A 20,957-nucleotide genomic window follows, 5' to 3' on the forward strand; every position below is an offset into this window, starting at 1 on the left:
GCCTAATGGAGAAAATGTTATGTTACATTGTCGTTGTAAAATACAGGTTTCTAGGTTTGACAATCAATGAAAACAGAATTGCTATCTGTCCTATGAGATATTAGTGTCATTTAATGATTTGCGTAGAACTTGCTGTGCCACAAGCAATATACATGTCATTGGGCTGTTTTCCCATGCTTTATATGATAAAATTCTCTATACTTGAATAAAAGCACTGATATTTCACAAGAGAAAAATAAATGTGATGCTCTCATTCAAAGAGCAGAAGTTGACATTTATTTTATATCATCTTTGGTTTAATCTTTGTTGCTGACCAAAAGTATGTGTCTATGAACATGTATATGTCAGTATGCTTGATCATCAGATAATTAAATGCTAAAAAACCTCTGAGTGATTTCTATAATTCGTCGTGGTCATTGTTCATAACCATTGTCAACCAAGTCAAGTCAAGTCCTATATAGGCACACAGAATAAATCTTCTGCCTGTATATTTGGACCCTCTCCTGGAGTGTATTCCCTTCGTACCAATAATAACTGGATTGGAAAAGGATATGTGTCCTTGATTAGCTAGAGAAAGGGTGAGAGGATTCCTGACAGGGTCATATGTCATTCTATGTACTGAAAGATAATAGTACTGGTCTGGTTTGAAGAAATGATCAGAAGGTATGCTTCCCACGGCACACTAGTTTTATTTGCAATGTTTATGCCATCTTTCAAAAGCAGGTTTGGTTGTGATCTTGTGCAAAAGAATAACAGAAAAATAGAGTTGGAAGGAACCTTGGCGGTCTTCAAGTCCAACCCCCTGCTCAAGCAAGAAACCCTGTACCCTGCCTATTCCATTGGGTGTCCAATATCTTTTTTTAAAAAAAGACTTCAAAGTAAAAGCGCAACTATGACTTTTGGAGGCAAGAAGTAAGCAGGAATCTCAAAGCCCTAAATCACACTATTAAAGGCATCATGTGTACTGCTAACACATGACATTTGGTAGCCAATTCATTCCATTTTCCTTTCAGAAGCATACAATTAATACTATCCTTTCACTTTTTCTTTTCCTTTCATCATCTCTGATTTTTGTTTTTAAAGTTGTATCCATTAACTAGATTGAATCTAACTCTAAAGGTAAACACCAGTGTTTTGCCTTTATTTGTTTTATTACTGGCACACATTGTGTCAAACAATAATGTGGTTTTAGTAAGATACTCTAACCTTTTCCTTATGCAGAATATTAAAAGGTTGCCAATCCTCTTTTGCTTGTATATCTGTATATCTCTCAGGCTGGACCATCCAGTTCTTCATGTTTCTTGGAATGATGCTATGGCCTTTTGCAGTTGGGCAGGAAAACGGTTACCGACTGAAGCTGAATGGGAATATAGCTGTCGGGGAGGTCTTGAAAACAGGTACTCATCATTATTTGTAATTTCCCAGAAAAATTAATTCCCCTCCCCCCCCCCAAAGTTTAAGTTAATGCAGAGTCAATGGTATTGAAATTAATGCTGTATTACAAAACTTCTGTAGAAGTGCAAGCTGCTAATATTTACATTTTAAATATTGTGTTTGTGTGTCAGTTCTTTCTTTTTCGCTCTCTCTTTCTCTGTCTCTCTTTCTCTCCTGATATGCCACTAGCTAACAATGTTTTTATAGTAATCTTTTTTTTATAGTAATACGATTAAACATTACAATTGCACAACTGCCTTCCTTAACTTTTGCCTATGCTTCTTTTGACAGACTTTTTCCGTGGGGAAACAAACTTCATCCAAATGGTCAGCACTATGCAAACATTTGGCAGGGAGAATTCCCTAGAAGCAATACAGAGGAAGATGGGTATAAAGGCACTTCACCTGTAAGTTAGTGATGTGATAACAGAATTGGAAAGGACCTTGGAGGTGTTCTAGTCCAACCCCCTGCTCAAGTAGGAAACCCTACACCATTTCAGACAAATGGTTGTCCAATCTCATTTTAAAAACCTCCAGTGTTGGAGCACTCACAACTTCTGGGGGCAAGTTATTCCACTGATTAATTGTTCTGTAAGCAAATTTATCCTTAGTTCTAGGTTGGTTCTCTCCTTCATTAGTTTCCATCTATTGTTTCTTGTCCTGCCTTCAGCTGCTTTGGAAAATAGGTTGACTCCCTCTTCTTTGTGGCAACCCCTGAGATATCACAACACTGCTATCATGTCACTCTAGTCCTTCTTTTCATTAAACTAGACTTACTCAATTCCTTCAACAGTTCTTCATATGTTTTAGCTTCCAGTCCCCTAATCAACTTTGTTACTCTTCTCTGAATTCTTTCTAGAGTCTCAACATTTTTCTTTGTATCGTGGTGAACAGAATTGTATGTAATATTCCAAGTATGGTCTTACCAAGGCATTTTAAAGTGGTACTAACACTTCACATGATCTTGATTCTATCCCTCTGTTAATGCAGCCTAGCACTCTCTTGGGTTGTTTGGCAGCTGCAGCACACTGCTGGGTCCACTAGGCCTCCAAGATCCCTCTCTCAGTTGAGCCAGGTACATGTAAATCATCAGGTATGGTCTTTCTGTGTTGGGTCTGCAGCAGAATCTTGTCTCCCCCCCCCCTCCCAGTGAAAATATCTTTTTCTGATTCTTTTTGCCTTCTATGACAATCACTATTGACTATTTGAGAAAATTGGATGCCATTTGCAGGCATAGTTGTCCTTTCAATACAATACAATACAATAGTAGAGTTGGAAGGGACCTTGGAGGTCTTCTAGTCCAACCCCCTGCCTAGGCAGGAAACCCTATAACGTTTCAGACAAATAGCTATCCAACATCTTCTTAAAGACTTCCAGTGTTGGGGCATTCACAACTTCTGGAGGCAATCTGTTCCACTGATTAATTGTTCTCACTGTCAGGAAATTTCTCCTCAGTTCTAAGTTGCTTCTCTCCTTGATTAGTTTCCACCCATTGCTTCTTGTTCTACCCTCAGGTGCTTTGGAGAATAGTTTGACTCTCTCTTCTTTGTGGCAACCTCTGAGATATTGGAATAATGCTATCATGTCTCCCCTAGTCCTTCTTTCTCTTAAGCTAAACATACCCAGTTCCTGCAACCGTTCTTCATATGTTTTAGTCTCCAGTCCCCTAATCATCTTTGTTGCTCTTCTCTGCACTCTTTCTAGAGTCTCCACATCTTTTTTACATTGTGGCGACCAGAACTGAATGCAGTATTCCAAGTGTGGCCTTACCAAGGCATTATAAAGTGGTATTAACACTTCACGTGATCTTGATTCTATCCCTCTGTTGATGCAGCCTAGAACTGTGTTGGCTTTTTTGGCAGCTGCTGCACACTGCTGGCTCATATTTAAATGGTTGTCCACTAGGACTCCAAGATCCCTTTCACAGTTACTACTACTGAGTAAGGTATCACCTATACTGTACCTGTGCATTCCGTTTTTGTTGCCTAAATGTAGAACCTTACTCTTTTCACCATTGAATTTCATTTTATTAGATAGTGCCCAATGTTCAAGTTTGTCAAGATCCTTCTGTATCTTAAGCCTATCTTCTGGAGTGTTGGCTATTCCTGCCAGCTTGGTATCATCTGCAAATTTGATGAGTTCCCCATATTCCCTCATCCAAATCATTGATGAAGATGTTGAAGAGTACTGGGCCTAAAACAGAGCCTTGGGGTACTCCACTACATACTTCCCTCCATGTAGATGCAGTTCCATTGAGAACTACACGTTGAGTGCGGTTGGTCAGCCAGTTACCAATCCATCTGGTGGTGATGCTGTCTAACCCACATTCTTCTACTTTATCTAGTAGTAGGTTATGGTCTACCTTATCAAAAGCCTTACTGAAGTCCAAGTAAATTATATCAACGGCATTCCTCTGGTCCACTAATTTTGTCACATTATCAAAGAATGCAATAAGATTAGTCTGGCATGATATGTTTTTGACAAATCCATGTTGGCTTTTGGCTATTACTTTGTTTGCTTCTAGGTGTTCGCAAATTCGTTGCTTGATTATTTTTTCCAGAATCTTTCCTGGTATTGAGGTTAGGCTGATAGGTCTGTAGTTTCCTGGATCTAATTTTTTCCCTTTTTTGAAGATGGGAACCACATCAGCTCTTTTCCAGTCCTCTGGTAGTTCCCCGGTGTTCCAGGATCTCTGAAAGATATAATTCAGTGGTTCTGAGATCTCGTCTGCTAGTTCCTTCAGAACTCTGGGGTGTAATCCATCCGGTCCTGGTGATTTGAACTCGTCTAGGGTAGACAGGTGCTCACTTACCATTTTCTTCCCTATTTCAATTTGTGTTCCTAATTTTGTGGTGCTGCTTTTGATAGGTTGGACTGTTTTATCCTAGGGATTGAGGCCTAAGAAATGACAGGCAAGTGAAGTATGATAGTTTTGTACAAAGTATGAAAAGTGGAGGGAAATGTAGATCAAATGTAGATCAAATCTGGCCTGTGGGCCAGAGTAATTTTGTATGGAAGCATATAATAGTGCTGCCCCTAAGTTAGGAACCTTAAAGCAATTTATAATGAAAGGTGCAAGGATCCTATGACATGGCATACTGTATGAGAAATATTTCTCTTCCCACAGTGTTTGGATAATCTGTAAAGAAATAGGTGGCAGGAAAATCAGAATGAAATTCACATAGGGATAGTGTTTTAAACCAAGTTGTTTTGAACTGTAACAGCCTGTGAATCCCAAGAGATAGCCTGCTTAGATTATTAATTAAAGTATAAAATCATCTAACTATACCATTTAACACATGGTGCACTCAACAATTTAACAAGGATACAAGGAAGTTAAGGAGTGATGGTCAATGAAAAATAATTCACGGGTTTACTTTGTATTCAGCAGTTACAATATAAATTGTTTTTCTAAGAACATAATATGAGCAATGCCTGCTAGATTGGATCTCTGTCCTATCTAGTGCATCCATCTGTTCTCATGATGGCCAAGGAAGCCCAACAGACTCCTAGCAAATGTCCTTGAGTCAACTTCCTTCCATAAGTAAAGAGGACAGCCCAAATAACATAATTCATGGTACAAGAATTAGTGTTTCCCATTAAAAAACAGAATTTTTTTTTTGTTCAACAAGATATATTTTTATTTTTTGTTATGAGTAGACAGTAGGTAAGCAGTAATACATCTTAGTTCAAATACAACTTTTAAATTAGATTCCTCTTAAATTGAGTTTGATTCCTGGTAAATTTATGGATATAGTTATGTAGTTTACCTGGCAACAATAAAACAGAAGTGGTTGCCATTGCTTTCTTCTGTGCTGTTTTTCAGTCTACCCTACAACTATGGTATTTCTTGGTTGTCTCCCATTCAGATCCTAATTATGTGTGAACTTGCTTAATTTTCTGAGACTGAGTTAAACAGGTACTTGAAGTGTCTATGCTGTGAGTCTATGCTGAGTACTCCAAACAGTTACAATGAGTCCAAGCAGAGTTCCTGGGGATACTCAAGGCAGGGTCTCAGAAGAAGGCTCTCTGGGTCTTTCAATTAGCCTTTATGAGATACTCAGATTCATCTCCTGTGATTTCTGAAGCCTAGTACAGATGCATTGTTGAGAGACTTGGAGTAGACTACCAATTTATGTCCTATTTCAACATGCATTCCCAACTTGTCTTGGTGCAGAAAGAGACAGCTGTTTGCTGAACAATTGGTCCCCATGAGAAAGAAACCAGAAGGGTTTGCCCAACCCAATGCCTCATTTGGGTGGTTCTCCATATTGTACTGTGATAGTAGCAAATAATTTCAATAGGGCATTTAAGGTGCGAAAGTTTTAACAACCAGATATTAGGCAAAAAGTAAGTGTTAAGCATATTTTGCTGTCATCTAGCAGGCCTCTGGATTTTTGGACCCCAGATCTACTTACTTGGGGTGGGGGGGGATACAATCTGAGGTCTCAGAACTACATCTAGTCCTGCCCCCAAATCTTGTGTACAGCCCCCAGAGTTTCTGCAAAAGTTCCCATCAGTTATCCTTTCTAGTGTGGCCTAAGGCAGAAATTATTCCAGCTCGTGCCATTCCATTATCTATGCTTGGTACAAATATCAACAATAAAGGAAGTTATTTTCAAAAGTGTAGTAATTTACACTGTCACTTTGTAAAATGTTTTTAACAGAGTCACAATTTCTGAACTGGTAAGAAGAATCACTAAGAAATGATCCTCTGCCATTAAGCCTAAGTATAAATAGAAGGGGGAGGGAAGGTTGAGAGACCTTTTAATTTTCTTCTGGTGAAAAATAGAGAATAGGCAGAGAGAGTGGAGCCTGCTGACTCTATATATTGATTGCAACCTCACCCCTATTAATTTGTAGAAAAAAAAAGTTAATGAGGTACATCTGGCTTTTCTCTCCTATGTCTGCTGGATAGAAGCTTTGTAGAGCACTTTTCTCTTCTAACAAGCCATTCTCCAATCACAAATGTCAGGGTCAGCCAAAAAAAAAAGGGGGGGGAATTTATAACTTAACAGTCATACCGGCACAAGTAATGAAAATGAGTTGTTTTGGTCCTTAATACTGATGTATTTTGATTATCGCCTTTCAAGGAAAAGGTCAAGTTACAGTATTGTTTTTTTTAATGGATTGCTTTGCCTCCTGCATTATTGACCCAGGCCTAACATAAATTCTCACAAATGGTTTCCTGTGCATGACTGTGTATTTCTGAGAATTGGATAGGAAACCTCTATCCGTGCAGTAAAAGGTAACATGCTCATATTGTTCTGTATTTTAAAATGTTTTAACAACTGTGTAAATTGGCCAGAGTTGCTGGCAGTCGGGCACCATATACATTTAGTGTATATTCTTTTTGTGGTTTGTCTCACGGTCAACCAGATGTTTAGACTAGGTTTGGAATTGCATTTACCAGTCGAGTCCTTCCCAAGGACTTGGAATAGGCACATGTTGTTGTTTGATGGTGTTAAAGGTATCACTGCAAGTTGTAAACTGTTCCAAGTAAAGCAGCTTTTTGCAGATGATGGATGGTAGTTTTGTCAACACTGATGGTGTTCAAGTGGCCCTCCAGAGGTTTTGGTTTTGCACCCAAGGCACTTATTATTATTTGTACTATTTTTGCATTCTTTTACCACAGTATTCTACTTTTATTTGCAGGTCTTTAACTTGTATTATTTTTGTCAGTTCTTTATCTTCTACTTTGCTGTCTACAGGTATTGCCACATCTACTATTCAAATTTTTTGTCTTTCTTATCAGCATTTGTTAAGTCTGGGGCAGGGGTGAAATTCAGCAAGTTCTGACAGGTTCTAAGAACTGGTAGCGGAAATTATGAGTAGTTCAGAGAACCGGCAAATACCACCTCTGACTGGCCCCAGAGTGGGGTGGGAATGAAGATTTTTCAGTATCCTTCCCCTGGAGTGGGGAAGGAGTGGAGATTTTGCAGTATCTTTTCCCTGTCCCACCCACCAAGCCACGCCCACAGAACCGGTAGTAAAAAAAAATTGAATTTCACCACTGGTGTGGGGTACTATGTGGCAGGTGCTTGTCTGTTTGAATTCTAAAGTTCAAGAGCAGTTAGATCCTTCATTTTCTATCACTTTCTCTATTTTGTGGTCCCACCGCAAATGGTATTTCTTGCAAATATTCCAGTGTACCATTGTTGCTGCGCTATCATTCAGTTGTTTGTATTCCATCTGTGTGATCTTCTTGCAGGAGGTAACTAAGTGGTTCACTGTTCCTTTAGCTTCTTTGCAGAGGCTGCATTTGCTCTCTGTTGCTGTCTTCTCAATTCTGGATTTGTATGCATTTGTTCTTAAGGATTGGTCTTGTGCAGTCAGAATGAAATCTTATGTCTCTTTCTTCAATTTTCCTGCTCTTATCCATTACTAACTTTGTTGTTATCTGCTTTGCCTGCTAGCTTTTCTATGTACTGGCCAAGTAAAACTTGACCTTGCCATATCCATTTTCTTTTCTTCATTTGAACTTTCTTGTAGGCCAGTTTGGTTTCTCTAGTAATCATAAGCCTTCCTAATATACTAGTTTCATTGCATCTTGTTCATTATCTTCAGATAGTCTTTCAGTTGCCTTTTTTCTTCTTCTTTCTTCTTTTCTTCTCCTTTTTTCGTCTGATAAACTTGTAACATTCCACATCGCCCTATTTTCCTTGGTATTATTATTATTATTATTATTATTATTATTATTATTATTATTATTATTATTATTATTATTATTATTATTATTGGCAGCAAGAGACAATTGACACTTTCTAAAGAAACATATCCGTTAGCAAGGCTATTGAGCTGCAAGAATGAAGGATCCATTAAAAGAATATTGATGTATCAGAGCTGAAGCAAAAATGACATAACAAAAAACCCTGTTATATATCAAAATTGGTCAAATGGACAACTAGGTATTCTTCTGTGGTGCGAGTACCTGAAAATCTGGGCAAAACCTGAACATTTAGAGAACATGTTAAGGGAAGATTTTTTTCCCCCTAGTAATGAAAAAATTGCAACGTAGATTATCATGATCATTAACAACAACAAAAACCTGCAAAGCAATATTGTACAGATGATTTCTTCTTTCCTATTCAGTAAATTCATTAGTTATTAACAGGATAAATAATCTAATTTTTCTGCAGCATTGACCACTTTTTTTTTCTGAGGCAGGTAACAGCATTTCCTCCAAATGGTTATGGCCTGTATAACATTGTGGGAAATGCCTGGGAGTGGACATCAGATTGGTGGGAAATTAATCATTCTGCAGATGAAACATACAGCCCGGTGAGTATCTTCAGCTGCTGATTTGCCTCTTTTCCAACTAATTTCCTAGTTCACATTATAGAATTCGATATGCTGTTAAGATTGATATGGAGTAGCACAGTGGTGGGATTCAAATAATTTAACAACCTGCCCTAATGACCAGCTGGGTAGACATGGCTCAGTGGTCATGTGACCATGTGGGTGTGGCCAACTCAATGTTGGATGGGCGCTTCACCTTAGTTGTTACAATGTATTAAGGGTTAACTAGAGAGGCAGTTTCTGTAAGCAGGGCAATAAAGATTAGGCTAGAAACAACACTAGAATGTTTCCTTCCTGCCTTCCTTATACAATTAGCCCAGTTCGGTTCTCCGAACCGCTTAGAAAGTTAACAACCAGTTCTCCCGAATAGGTGCAAACTGGCTGAATCCCACCACTGGAGCAGCATGATTATATGTATTTTCTAGCTAAGTGTTATTGACTCAGACTTGCAAGAGGAGTATCCATTTTCCAACAGAAATGTAGCTGTGTTTTTACAAACTACTTTTATATACTTTGAGATGAAGTTGAGTGAATGTTTTGTACAATGGAATGATTTGTAGGAGTGACGGGAATTATTTTCTCCGAAATAATGATGACAAATTGTGAAAATAGACAAATATCCCTAGCTGGATAGAAGTGCTGTGAGTTGATGTCTATGGCCCTGATCATTAGGCACATGAGAAAATTCTGCACAGTTCCTTCTTGTTGCTCTTGCTTCCGACAGATTTATGACTGTAAAACTAGAAATCTTCTAATAAAGTTATACAATGATTTTTCTCCTTGGAGGGAGTATAAACATTAATAGCAAGTCACCATATCTTTGCCTCTTTAAACTTGAGATAGCAATAGTAATTAGACTTATATGCCACTTCACAATGCTTTATAGCCCTCTCTAAGCAATTTACAGAGTCAACATATTGCCCCCAACAATCTGAGTCCTCATTTTATTGACTTGGGAAGGATGGAAGACTGAGTCAACCTTGAGCCAGTTAAAATCAAACTCATGGCAGTAAGCAGAATTAGCCTGCAATACTGCATTCTAACCACTGTGCTGTTGGGGCTCATAACAGAACTATGTGCTCAGGTTCTATTTTTTAAAAGCGAAAATATAAAATATCTACTGCAGTCAAATGCTATTACTTCCTTTAACTTGAATATGTTTGTATGTATATATGTTATCTTTGTGTTGTTAAATATAAGTACCACAGAATTATTCTTGAATTATTTAGCTTTTGAGTATCTCTGGGCCAGGCAAGTTAAATATCTCTTTTAAATGAATGAAGCTGCTTTATGGTAACAATTATTGGTTCATATAGTGGCTAGATACCCCAATGATGCCTAATCTGATTACAAGAATTTTGTATTCTTGTAGTCTATTCTATTCAGTCTCCAGAATAGAATCAAAACCTGTTAAACTTATTGCATTGTTTGAACACAAGAATAGGGGTTGGTTTGTCAAATGCCATTAAACACATTAAGCCATCTTGTCAAGTTTCCAGTATAGAATTATCACCCCTTAACTGAGGAGTCCAAATTTGGAGGGTGAGCTACCTAAAGAAAATACATGGGCAGATGAATTGACCTAGGGGACTTATATGTATATTGTAATATGTAATATAAGAGGGACACAGTGGCTAGAGGGATGCGGTGGCTCAGTGGATAAGACACTGAGTTTGTCGATCAGAAAGGTTGGCAGTTAGCAGTTCGAATCCCTAGCACTGCGTAACGGTGTGGGCTTCCATTACTTGTCCCAGCTTCTGCCAACCTAGCAGTTCAAAAGCATGTAAAAATGCAAGTAGAAAAATAGGAAGGTAACAGCATTCCATGCGCCTTCAGCATTTAGTCATGCCGGCCACATGACCACAGAGATGTTTTCAGACAGCACTGGCTCTTTGGCTTTGAAATGGAGATGAGCACTGCCCCCTAGAGTCGGAAATGACTAGCACATATGTGCGAGGGAAACCTTTACCTAATATGCAAAGAATGTTATTGTTTATGTGTTTCTGTAAATATTAAAAAACCTAGGGTCTGGGAGAGAGAAAAAGTAAAAGAAAACAAAGAATAAAGTGGAAAGAAAAAAAATCTCAGCTGACCAATGTTATTGTGGACGTTCTATCTACTTTTCATTGGTGTATTTATTCAGTTTCTATAACCACTCAACTGAACCAAGTGTCTGGGTGGCTTACAATTCTTGAGTGTTTGTTAGATCTGGAAGCCCTCTCCTCTCTCTCAAAAAAAAAAATGTCTGTAAAATGGAATGACTGTCTCTCTGGAAGGAACTTCCTGCCCCTGTTTCATCCAAGGCCTAAATGTGAATGAGGCTTCATTCTCCTGTTTCAAGCTAACTCACTTTATAACTCCAGTTCATAATGTCAAATGATACATTCAATGTAAGATGCAGGGCAACAGGTTTAGGAAGATTGCCATAAGCTGTTCACATATCCTTTGTGGGTTGTCCAGGAGGCAAATGGTTAATCATTGTGGAAAGCTACACGAGGCTGCTTTCGATAGGCATTTGGTTTGTTTTGGCAAACAGCCTTCTCTGGCTCAAAATGCATGTGATTGTTTTCACGCATTTCTCTCAAATTTGAACGGTACGGTTTTGGAAACTCAGTCAGTTGTGGTTAACTCAATAAAACATGATGAAATAAAACCACTGCCAAATTTGTTCAGTGAAATAAGAGTCTTTTCTCTCCAAGATTCCATTAACCATGTATGGGGGCATTTCAAAACAGCGAGCTTAAGTAACTGGCAAAATAAGGCTGCTTGTTTGATTAGGTATTGAATGGAAAACTGCTTATTTTGTGTTGGTTGTTTAGACCTCCAAAGCACCATGGTTTTGTGCCAGTCATTCTCTCTCAGCCTCATAGTCACCTCACTGAGTTGTTGTTTTGGGGAGAATAAGAAGAGGAAGCAGTATTGTGTGTTTTTGCCACTCTAAATCGTTTATAAAGATAATTAAGGCAGGACATAAAATAAATAAATCAATTCTTCTGAAGTAGTAAATACAACATTCTTCCAATTTGCTCAAACAAACAAGCAGAATGCTTTGTCACTATAATTAAGGCTCCTGTCAAGAATTTCTTTTGTAATAGCTTCTATTTTTATGCTATAGTTTGTGTATCAATTTGAGATCAGAATTTAAAGTACTTGTGTTCATTTGCATTTTCTGAAACAGACACTTTGCCTTTATACAGATGTGTGAGTAAGTATAATAATTGTGGGCACTATCCAAATGCAGGCGCATCTTTCCAAATGTTCTGTACATGCAAAGATACATTCCATGTGTAGATACTTAATTTCTCTTTAATGCAACTTCCCCCCCTCCCCCCATTTATTTCTATCTCAGACTTTCCTAATCGACCATGGTCCCTTCAGGATACTTGGCAATGCTTCAGCATCATACTAGGAAACATTTTCCTTGTCTAATGAGGTGTCTGTTGTGACAAGACTTAGTACTAATACTCACCAGTGTTTTACTTTCTCTGCCTGATTTATTCATGCGGGAAGTTAACAGAATAACAGACTTGGAAGGGACCTTAGAGATCTTCAACTCCAACCCACAAACAGTTATACTGTTTCAGACAAATAGTTGTCCAATCTCTTCTTAAAAATCTCGAATGTTTGGAACACCCAGAACTTCTGGAGGAAAGTCGTTCCACTGATTAATTGTTCTAACTGGCAGGAAATTTCTCCTTAGCACTAAGTTGGTTCTCCCTTTGATCAGTTTCCTACCTTCAGGTGCTTTCTATATATATGAACTAATATATATATACGTTAGAGGTTTTTAAGAAGAGATTGGACAATCATTTGTCTGAAATGGTATAGGGCAGTGATGGCAAACCTTTTTTGGCTGCCGTGCCAAAAGCGGGGGGAGCACGGGGGGGGTGCGCCAGCGTGCCACACCCATAATGCTATGTGTGCGACCCCTCCCACTTTCTAGGAGCCTGGCGAAAACAGCCCCCCCCCCCGGATGCCCTCCAGAGGCCTCAGCCGCTTCCCTAAAGCCTCCGGAGGGGGAAAAATGGACGTACAGGGAACCCGGAAGTTCGGGAATGGTGACTTCTGGTTTGTCCGTAGGGCTGATTTTCGATCTCCGGAGCCTTCAGAAGACTTCTCTGAAGGCTCTGAAGGGCGAAAAACGGACCTACAAACAAAATGGAAGTTACTTCCTGTTTGCTCGTAGGGCTGGTTTTTGCCCTACAGAGCCTTTAGGGAAGCCTCCAAAGGCCCCTGAAGGCTCCGGAGGTCAAAAATCAGCCCTACAGACAAACCAGAAGTCACCATTCCCAAACTTCCAGATTTCCCGTAGAGCTGATTTTCGACCTCCGGAGCATTCAGGAGGCTTCACTGAAGGCTCCGGATGGTGAAAAACGGTCCTAAGAGCAAACCGGAAGTCCATTCCCGAATTTCCTGTTTGCCCATTGGGCCAGTTTTTCGTACTTTGGAGGCTTCAGGGCGAAAAACGGCCTCAAAAGAAGGCCAAAGTCAGCTGGTCAGCGCGTGCATGCACGCTGTCCACCTGACAGGGCAACGCCTCGCATGCCCTCACAAATGTCTCTGCCTGCCATCTGTGGCACACGTGCCATAGGTTCGCCATCATGGGTATAGGGTTTCCTGACTGAGCAGGGAGTTGAACTAGAAGACCTTCAAGGTCCCTTTCAACTCTGTCATTCTAATGTATGTATGTATGTATGTATGTATGTATGTATGTATGTATAAAATCAAATCAAATCAAATCATGATTTGATGTATGTATGTATGTGTATATATTCCTTCTTTTTATTAAAATAGACATAGCCAAGGTATGTTGGGTATTTGCAGGAAGACTCCTGCGAGTACCTTGGACTGCAAGGTGATCAAATCGGTCAGTCCTAGAGGAGATCAATACTGACTGCTCTTTAGAAGGCCAGAGCCTGCAGATGAAACTGAAATACTTTGGCCACCAAATGAGAAGGAAGGACTCACTGGAGAAGAGCCAAATGCTGGGAAAGATTGAGGTCAAAAGAAGAATGGGACGACAGAGAATGAGGTGGCTGGATGGAGTCATTGAAGCAGTAGGCATGAGCTTAAATAATGTCGGGGATGGTAGAGGACAGGAAGGCCTGGAGGAATGTTGTCCATGGGGTTGCGATGGGTTGGACACGACTTCGCAACTAACGACAACAGACATACCCAATTTCTGCAATGGTTTTTCATATGTTTAGGCCTCCAGTCTCCTAATCATCTTTGTTGCTCTTTTCTGCTCACTTTCTAGAACAGTGATGGCGAACCTATGGTACGCGTGCCACAGGTGGCACATGGAGCCATTTGTCAGGGCACACGAGGCGCTGCCCTGTCAGCTGGCCGGGCGCATGCGCGTGCTGGCCAGCTGAGTTCACCCTTTTTAAAAGCCATTTTTCACCCTCCCCAGGCTCCAGAAGCTTTATAGGAGCCTGGGGAGGGCGAAAAGAGCCCCCCGCCCCCACCAGAGGCCCTCCAGAGGCTTCATGAGCTTCCGTGAAGCCTCTGGAGCGTAAAAAATCGGCCACACGGGCAAACCGGAAGTTCGGGAACGGAATTCTGGTTTGCTCGGAGGGTCGTTTTGAGCACTCCGAAGGCTTCAGGGACCGTCCGGAGGCCTCCCAGATGCCTTGGGAGCGCTCAAAACGACCCTCCGAGCAAACCGGAAATTACTTCTGAAGCCTCCTGAAGGTCCCTGAAGCCTCCGGAGGGTGTCCAGGGGGGTGGAGGAGGCTGTTTTTGCCCTCCCCATGCTCCTATAAAGCCTCTGGAGCCTGGGGAGGGCGAAAAAAGCATGTAAAAAAAGGGGGGGGTTTCCGCCTGTAGTGCATGCATGCGCACTGGGGGGGTGTCACACATTGCATTATGGGTGCGGCAAGCCCGCACACGACCCCCCTGCGCTCCCCCCACTTATGGCACATGAGCCAAAAAAAGGTTCGCCATCGCTGTTCTAGAACATCAACATCTTTTTTATATCATGGTGACCAAACTGGATGCAATATGCCAAGTGTGGCCTTACCAAGGCATTATAAAGTGGTACTAACACTTCACATGATCTTGATTCTGTTCCTCTGTTAATGCAACCTAGGAGTGCGTTGGCTTTTTTGGCAGCTGCATCCCATTGCTGGCTCATATTTGTGTGGCTGTATTGAGTTGAATAAATCTGTTTGACTTATTCATATATGTGTTTATTTGAATTGAAAATGCTTAGACTTCCATCTGCAGTGAGAGTCATCTTCTCTGACTGCTTTAGGATTTCACATCCATTTCTCTTCTTTGGAGCCTTCCAAAGTCGGGGTCTGGACTTTGTCTACCAAAATACTCTGGGCATTCAGGATAGATAAAAGTTAGTATTCTTTCTCACACTGCATAAATTTACTGGGATAAAATATGGGTGGATGTTAAATAGATGTAAACAAAGTTATGTGAGGTGTGAAATGACTAAACACTGCCAGTCATGAGACTAATATATTAGTGAGCATGGCAACTATTAATGGCAGAACAGCATTTCTTTCAGTTACTATTAGAAAGCCAATGAAATTTTGCTGCTAACAGTAATGAAAAATGGTTGATGATACCATTATGTCTGAATGTATGTGAAAAAGAAGAAGAGACTGATGACCTGATCTTGTTTTGTTAACTGAAAATTATCAGATTGCCAAGAAGCATTCAAGCATGAGTATGATAAGTGCTTCTTCTTAACTTAGAGATGGCTGTAATTTTAGCCTTTCTTCTTTTGGAAATAGATGGTTGCTGAACAGATCTATTCTGTATCTATTTCAGTCTATGCATCACAGCTCCTTTTCTACAAGCGGAAGTTTAGAATCATTTAAAATCAATTTCAATGGTTCTATAAGTTTAAATGATGTATAGATTGTTTAATATTTTTTTAAAAAAAAAAGGTGGACAACAAGCTTTTTCAGATGCTGTTAAGGAGAATTCTGCTTCTCTGCCTTTTGCACCCCTGCAGTCACATGATCACAATCTGGTTGCTTGGCAACCTGTTCACACTTACGATCAGTTGCCAAGATCATGTGATCACCATTTGCAATTTCTTGCCGGCTTCCAAAGAAAATGAAAATGAAAGCTGGCAGGGCTGTTGCTGCTGTCTGCTGAGAGGTCTCCCTCTTATCTTTGGGGTGGGGGTGGGGGTGGGGGTGGTTGGCTGAAAGACCTGCCTGCCAAGGGGAACTGAGTTCCTTTACTGGGGTTGAGAGCAGAGCTTACTGTATTTTTCAGAGTGTAAGACGCACCAAGGTTTTGAAGAGGCAATTTTTTTTAAAAAAAAATAGGTAGGTAGATAGAGAGATAGAGAGGGACAAAAAGAGAGCGAAATACAGTAGGTAGGTAGGGAGAGAGAGAGAGAGAGAGTAGTTAGGTAGGTAGATAAAAGAATAGAGAGAGAGAGAAATAGAGAGAGTGTGTCAGTAGGTAGGTAGAGGGATAGAGAGGGAGAAATAGAAAGAGAGAGAGAAATACAGTAGATAGGTAGTGAGAGAGAGAGAGAGAAGGTAGCTTGGTAGATAGAGGGATAGAAATAGAGAGGGAGAGAAATACAGTAGATAGGTAAGGAAAGAGAGAGAGAGAGTAGGTTGGTAGGTAGGTAGAGGGATAGAGAGAGAAAAATAGAGAGAGAGAGAAAATACAGTAGATAGGTAGGTAGGGAGAGAGAGAGAGTAGGTAGGTGCATAGGTAGATAGAAGGGGAGAGAGAGAAAGAGAGAAATATAGTAAGTAGGTAGGGAGAGAGAGTAGATAAGTAGGTAGATGTTTCCAGGTGTATTTATCCATGTGCCGGAGAAGGAAATCGCTGACAATCTGCAGCACCTAAGACTTTGTTTCTACTGGCATAGCACTTGATCAATGTAATTCTCATCAATCACTTAAAGAGCTTTCCAAAAGGAAAAAAAAGTTTTTGCACTGTGCAAACGTCCCAAAAATGGCCCATTTTTTTGCGAAAATGGGCCTTTTCCCCCCCCCAAAAAAGCATAAATAGCCTTGGGGGGGCTTGCAGAGTGCTCCTGGGGGGAACAAAAATGAGCCCAAAATGACCCATTTTTCACAAAAACGGGCCCGTTTTTTGTCAAAAGAATTGCATGCATAGCTTTATGGAGGCTTATAGAGTGCTGCAGGGGTCTGGGGGAGGGAGCAAAACCTTCCCGTTTGTTGCTCATTTCTGCCTTCCACAGCCCCCATGAGCTTTCTGAAAGCCTCCATAAGGGTATGCATGGCCATTTTGGTGAAGGGGTGGAGCTTCTGGAGGCAAGAAATGCTGTATTCGATGTATAAGATGCACCCAAACTTTCAGCCTCTTTTATGAGGAAAAAAGGTGCGTCTTATACTCCAAAAAACACGGTAGTTTCTGATGATTTTAGCTCTTTCTGCACCCTAACAAAGGAGTTCCCTTCCATGCATAGGGAAGAGATGAGATCCTTTGACAGGCAGTTCTTTTAGTCAGCCTCTAGAAATGAGAGGGAGCCTAAATCCAAGCAGAGAGTGGAAAGGCAGTGCAGTAAGGTAAGCAGTACTGGGTGCCTCAGGTGGATGGGGGGAGATCCTAAGATGGCGGATGCTGCTGCAAGCAAACGTGTTTCGCTCAGGAGTTGAAAACCCTGCTTGGATTTCAGCAGGGAGGATTTCCAGCTCTAAAGTTGAGCCTCCCAGGGTTCATCTTTCCAGACATCCTGCCCTACTTCCTTGGAACTCCCTTCACTTAATCACTTGATGACTGCAACCAGGAATGCCGGGATTGCAGTTGTTGAGTGACGGTGTTGCACTTCACCATTTTGTTCAACGATCAAGATTTAGGACTTAACTGTGGTCCTACTACCATCGAAAACTCCCTGTATGTATCGACATGCCTGTATGTTTCTCCGTGAAAACGATTTGAGTTGGTTTAAGAAAAGCATTGGTATGTGCAGATGGGAAATCAATTTTACAAATGGTTTAACTTAATTTACAGTCAACTATATCTCGATATATATCTTTTTGCCCCAGTCCTGCTTTTTGAGATGGGGATGGGGCAGTGAGTATGACTTTTGACCAACCAAGAAGTGATAAAAGTAAATTATCATGAGCAGAACCGCCCCCTATGGAAATAGGCACAATTGATGTGCAAGATGGACTTGTACAAAAGCCCTAATGACCAGGGCTGGCACCTGATAACCAACCAGAAACCGTTAGTCCACAAGGATTCCCAAACTCTACTTTTCTGATGAAGTGCAATCCTTCCATTCATGAAAAATAAAACCCAGCTATTCAGGCTTGCTGTGGTTGAGTCAAAGCCTGTTCTTCCCCAGCCAGACTCCCATAGCCTCCAGGCACTGTAAACTACCATGGCATCACTTGGGCAGATGAGAACAGAAAGCTACAGCTGTGTAATTCATCCCATGCAAATCGAAATCTGGTGCCAGAAGCTTATTAGACATTAAATAGTTAGTCAATTCCTAAATTATTTCACAATCCAGGGATCTAGAGCTAGACCTGTCCCTTTTTTACAAACACTGAGTAGAGCTGTTCTTGGAGGAAGAAGTTACAATCACACTTGGCGCATTATATGACCTGTTCCATCCTATCTCATACTAGTGGTGTAGTTAGTTGTTATCCTATGGGATTCAAACCTTTACTTGGAATTGAATTCATTTACATGATTATTTTTCAGGAGCTATCCAGGTCCTGGCCCTCTTTAGTTGTCAGAAGGGATATATAGAATCTATGAGAATGGCATCTGTAATCCACCTTTACATAAGCTCTAAAAGTGGAAAGCAATGGATGTTACAATAGAGGGCTTAAATTCTATAGAATAACATCTGACTACCTATATCTAATAAGATCAAAATAGGACAAATCCAGTCATATTGTACCAATCTAACTGAAAGCACCACACAGGATATGTATCATGTAAAAATATAAAAATATCCCCTCTGCTCCAAAGAGAAAGTATAGACATCATGTAAAATCCTATACATGGAGCATGACAGTGTAAAATTTGTTAAGAATTATTGGATTTTAAATTAATGTTTTCTTTTGCAGGGCCAAAAAGAGTTCTTAGATCAGTTTTTAAATAAGATAAGGATATAAGGAGAGCTAAAAGTAGATAGAGGTGTTAAATGTTTACTTAACTCTGTTATTTACACCCAATCATGAACATGATAAAATCTCAGTAACAAGTTCAGAATTGTTGTCAGATATCAGCCCTGCTCTGTTACTTCTTTTCCATCTAGAGAGGTATTTAGGTCTTTTAAATGTATATATGAAAGAGGCAAACAGATTCAAAGCACCTGTTTTCCCAGAAAATCTTGGCTATGAGGTAATTGAAACATTGCAAACTTAGCCACTGCTGCTAATTACACTGATACACTGATGTCAAGTAGCTCCTAGGATTTTGCAGGGGAAGAGATGGGGATTGTTCAGGAATTTAATTCATTAATTAATTTGCTATTCATTTATTTAGGAATAAAAAAAACCAAAAAAACAAATTCCCAGTAGAAATCATCTAATTATGGAATGTTAAACTTTGGGAATTTGCCTTCTAAAGTAGTGTGAAGAACTAGACGTCCATAATGCTGAGCTTCAAGAAATGTTATTAGAATGTTGATCAACCACCAAATCCATCATTCAACTAATTTTCAGCAAAAGCCAAATTAACCAGAGATCTTCAGCTCTTAAATCAGAATATTTGAGAGGGAAAGAGGAGGAGACAGGAAAAGAAGAATCATAAATTGAATTTCAAGAGGAATGTCTAGCAGTGATTGAAAAGGAAGAAGGTGCAGTAGGTGGCATTGTGGAGCCTAAAGAACAACAAGAACTGAGATCTACTGGAGCAGTAAACCCTTCTTGTATAAATATGGAAGAGAAAAAATTGATTACAATTAATATAAATGGACTTAATTCAGCTATTAAAAAGAAAACACTTCATAAATTAGAGAAATTAAAATTTGATATAATTTGCCTACAAGAAGTACATATTAAATAGCAACATGAACAAATATTGTTACAGCCAAAACTAGCGAAAATATTTACTGTGTTGACATAATACAAGGAAAGAGGAGTGGTTTTATATATTAAAAATTCAATTCCATCGAAACAAATTGATACATATGATGATGGAAGAATTTTGATGGTGGAAATTATGGACAATAATATGAAAATACTTTTGATAGCAATTTATGCTCCAAATGACAATGAAGAAGAATTTTATAAAAAATTACACATGAAAATATTTGAATTGGACTTTGTTGATATCTGCATGATGGGAAACTTTAATGGAATAGTAGATGAGAAATTGGACTATAAAACACACAAAACAATAAAGCAAAGTAAAAAGACTCTTCAAAAATCCTTTTTTAAAATGATAGATGAAAAAGACTTAAAAGATCCATGGAAAGAAAGAAATGCAAAAAATAAACAATATACTTTCTACTCAAATAGACACTCCTCATGGTCTAGAATAGATATGATGGATGTCAACAGAATTGATCTTTAATATACAGGAAATTGATATAGAAACAAATACTTGGACAGACCACAATCCAGTGACAATTAAATGGAAAGGACAAAGGAGAAGATCTAGATGGACTTTAAACAATACTATATTAAAAGAAAAGGACTTTATACAGAAAATGGAGAAAGAATTGGCTTTCTTTTTCAAAGAAAAAAGAAAAGAGGACACATCAATGCAGAATCTTTGGGATATAATGAAGGCCTACGCTAGAGACTTGATAATAGATTATACAGGGAAAAGAAACATTAAGAAAAGACAAGCTTTTAAAACATTAAAGGATGATTACAAGAAACTTGAAAAAGACCTACAGAAATTTCCACAAAAAAGGACATTAAATTAAAAATGGACACAATTAAACATAAAATGGGGTTAATGGAAAAGGAGGAATTAGCACAAAAAATTAGAGATGCTAAACAGAATTACTTTGAAGATACAAATAAACCAGGTAGATGGTTAGCGTATAAACTGAAAAAAGAGAGAGAATCAAGAAAAATAATGCAACTAATAGATGATGAAGGGCAAATTTGCCATGGAAATAGAGAAAAGAAAAAGATTATACAAGATTTCTATGGAAAACTGTATGAACAAGAGAATATAGACGAGGGAAGAGTTAAACAATAATTGCAGAAAGTGAATTTACCCCAGATATCTAAAGAAATTGAAGTGATACTAGAAGGGAATATAACTATGATGGAGTTAACTGAAGCACTTAAAAAACAA

General features: G+C 39.4%; 1 protein-coding gene across 1 annotated transcript in view; it reads left to right on the forward strand.

The window, feature by feature from the left end:
- The window catches only part of SUMF1 (sulfatase modifying factor 1), an 82,853-nt gene that overhangs the window by 50,505 nt on the left and 11,391 nt on the right, over positions 1-20,957 (forward strand). The window contains exons 5-7 of the mRNA XM_081969603.1: positions 1,275-1,397; positions 1,726-1,840; positions 8,601-8,714. Coding sequence (XP_081825729.1) covers positions 1,275-1,397; positions 1,726-1,840; positions 8,601-8,714 — 352 coding nt within the window. The remainder of the gene's footprint in view (positions 1-1,274; positions 1,398-1,725; positions 1,841-8,600; positions 8,715-20,957) is intronic.

The sequence above is a fragment of the Natrix helvetica genome (genome assembly GCF_964273705.1).
Source record: "Natrix helvetica genome assembly, chromosome: 1".
In the NCBI taxonomy this organism is placed as follows: domain Eukaryota; kingdom Metazoa; phylum Chordata; class Lepidosauria; order Squamata; family Natricidae; genus Natrix; species Natrix helvetica.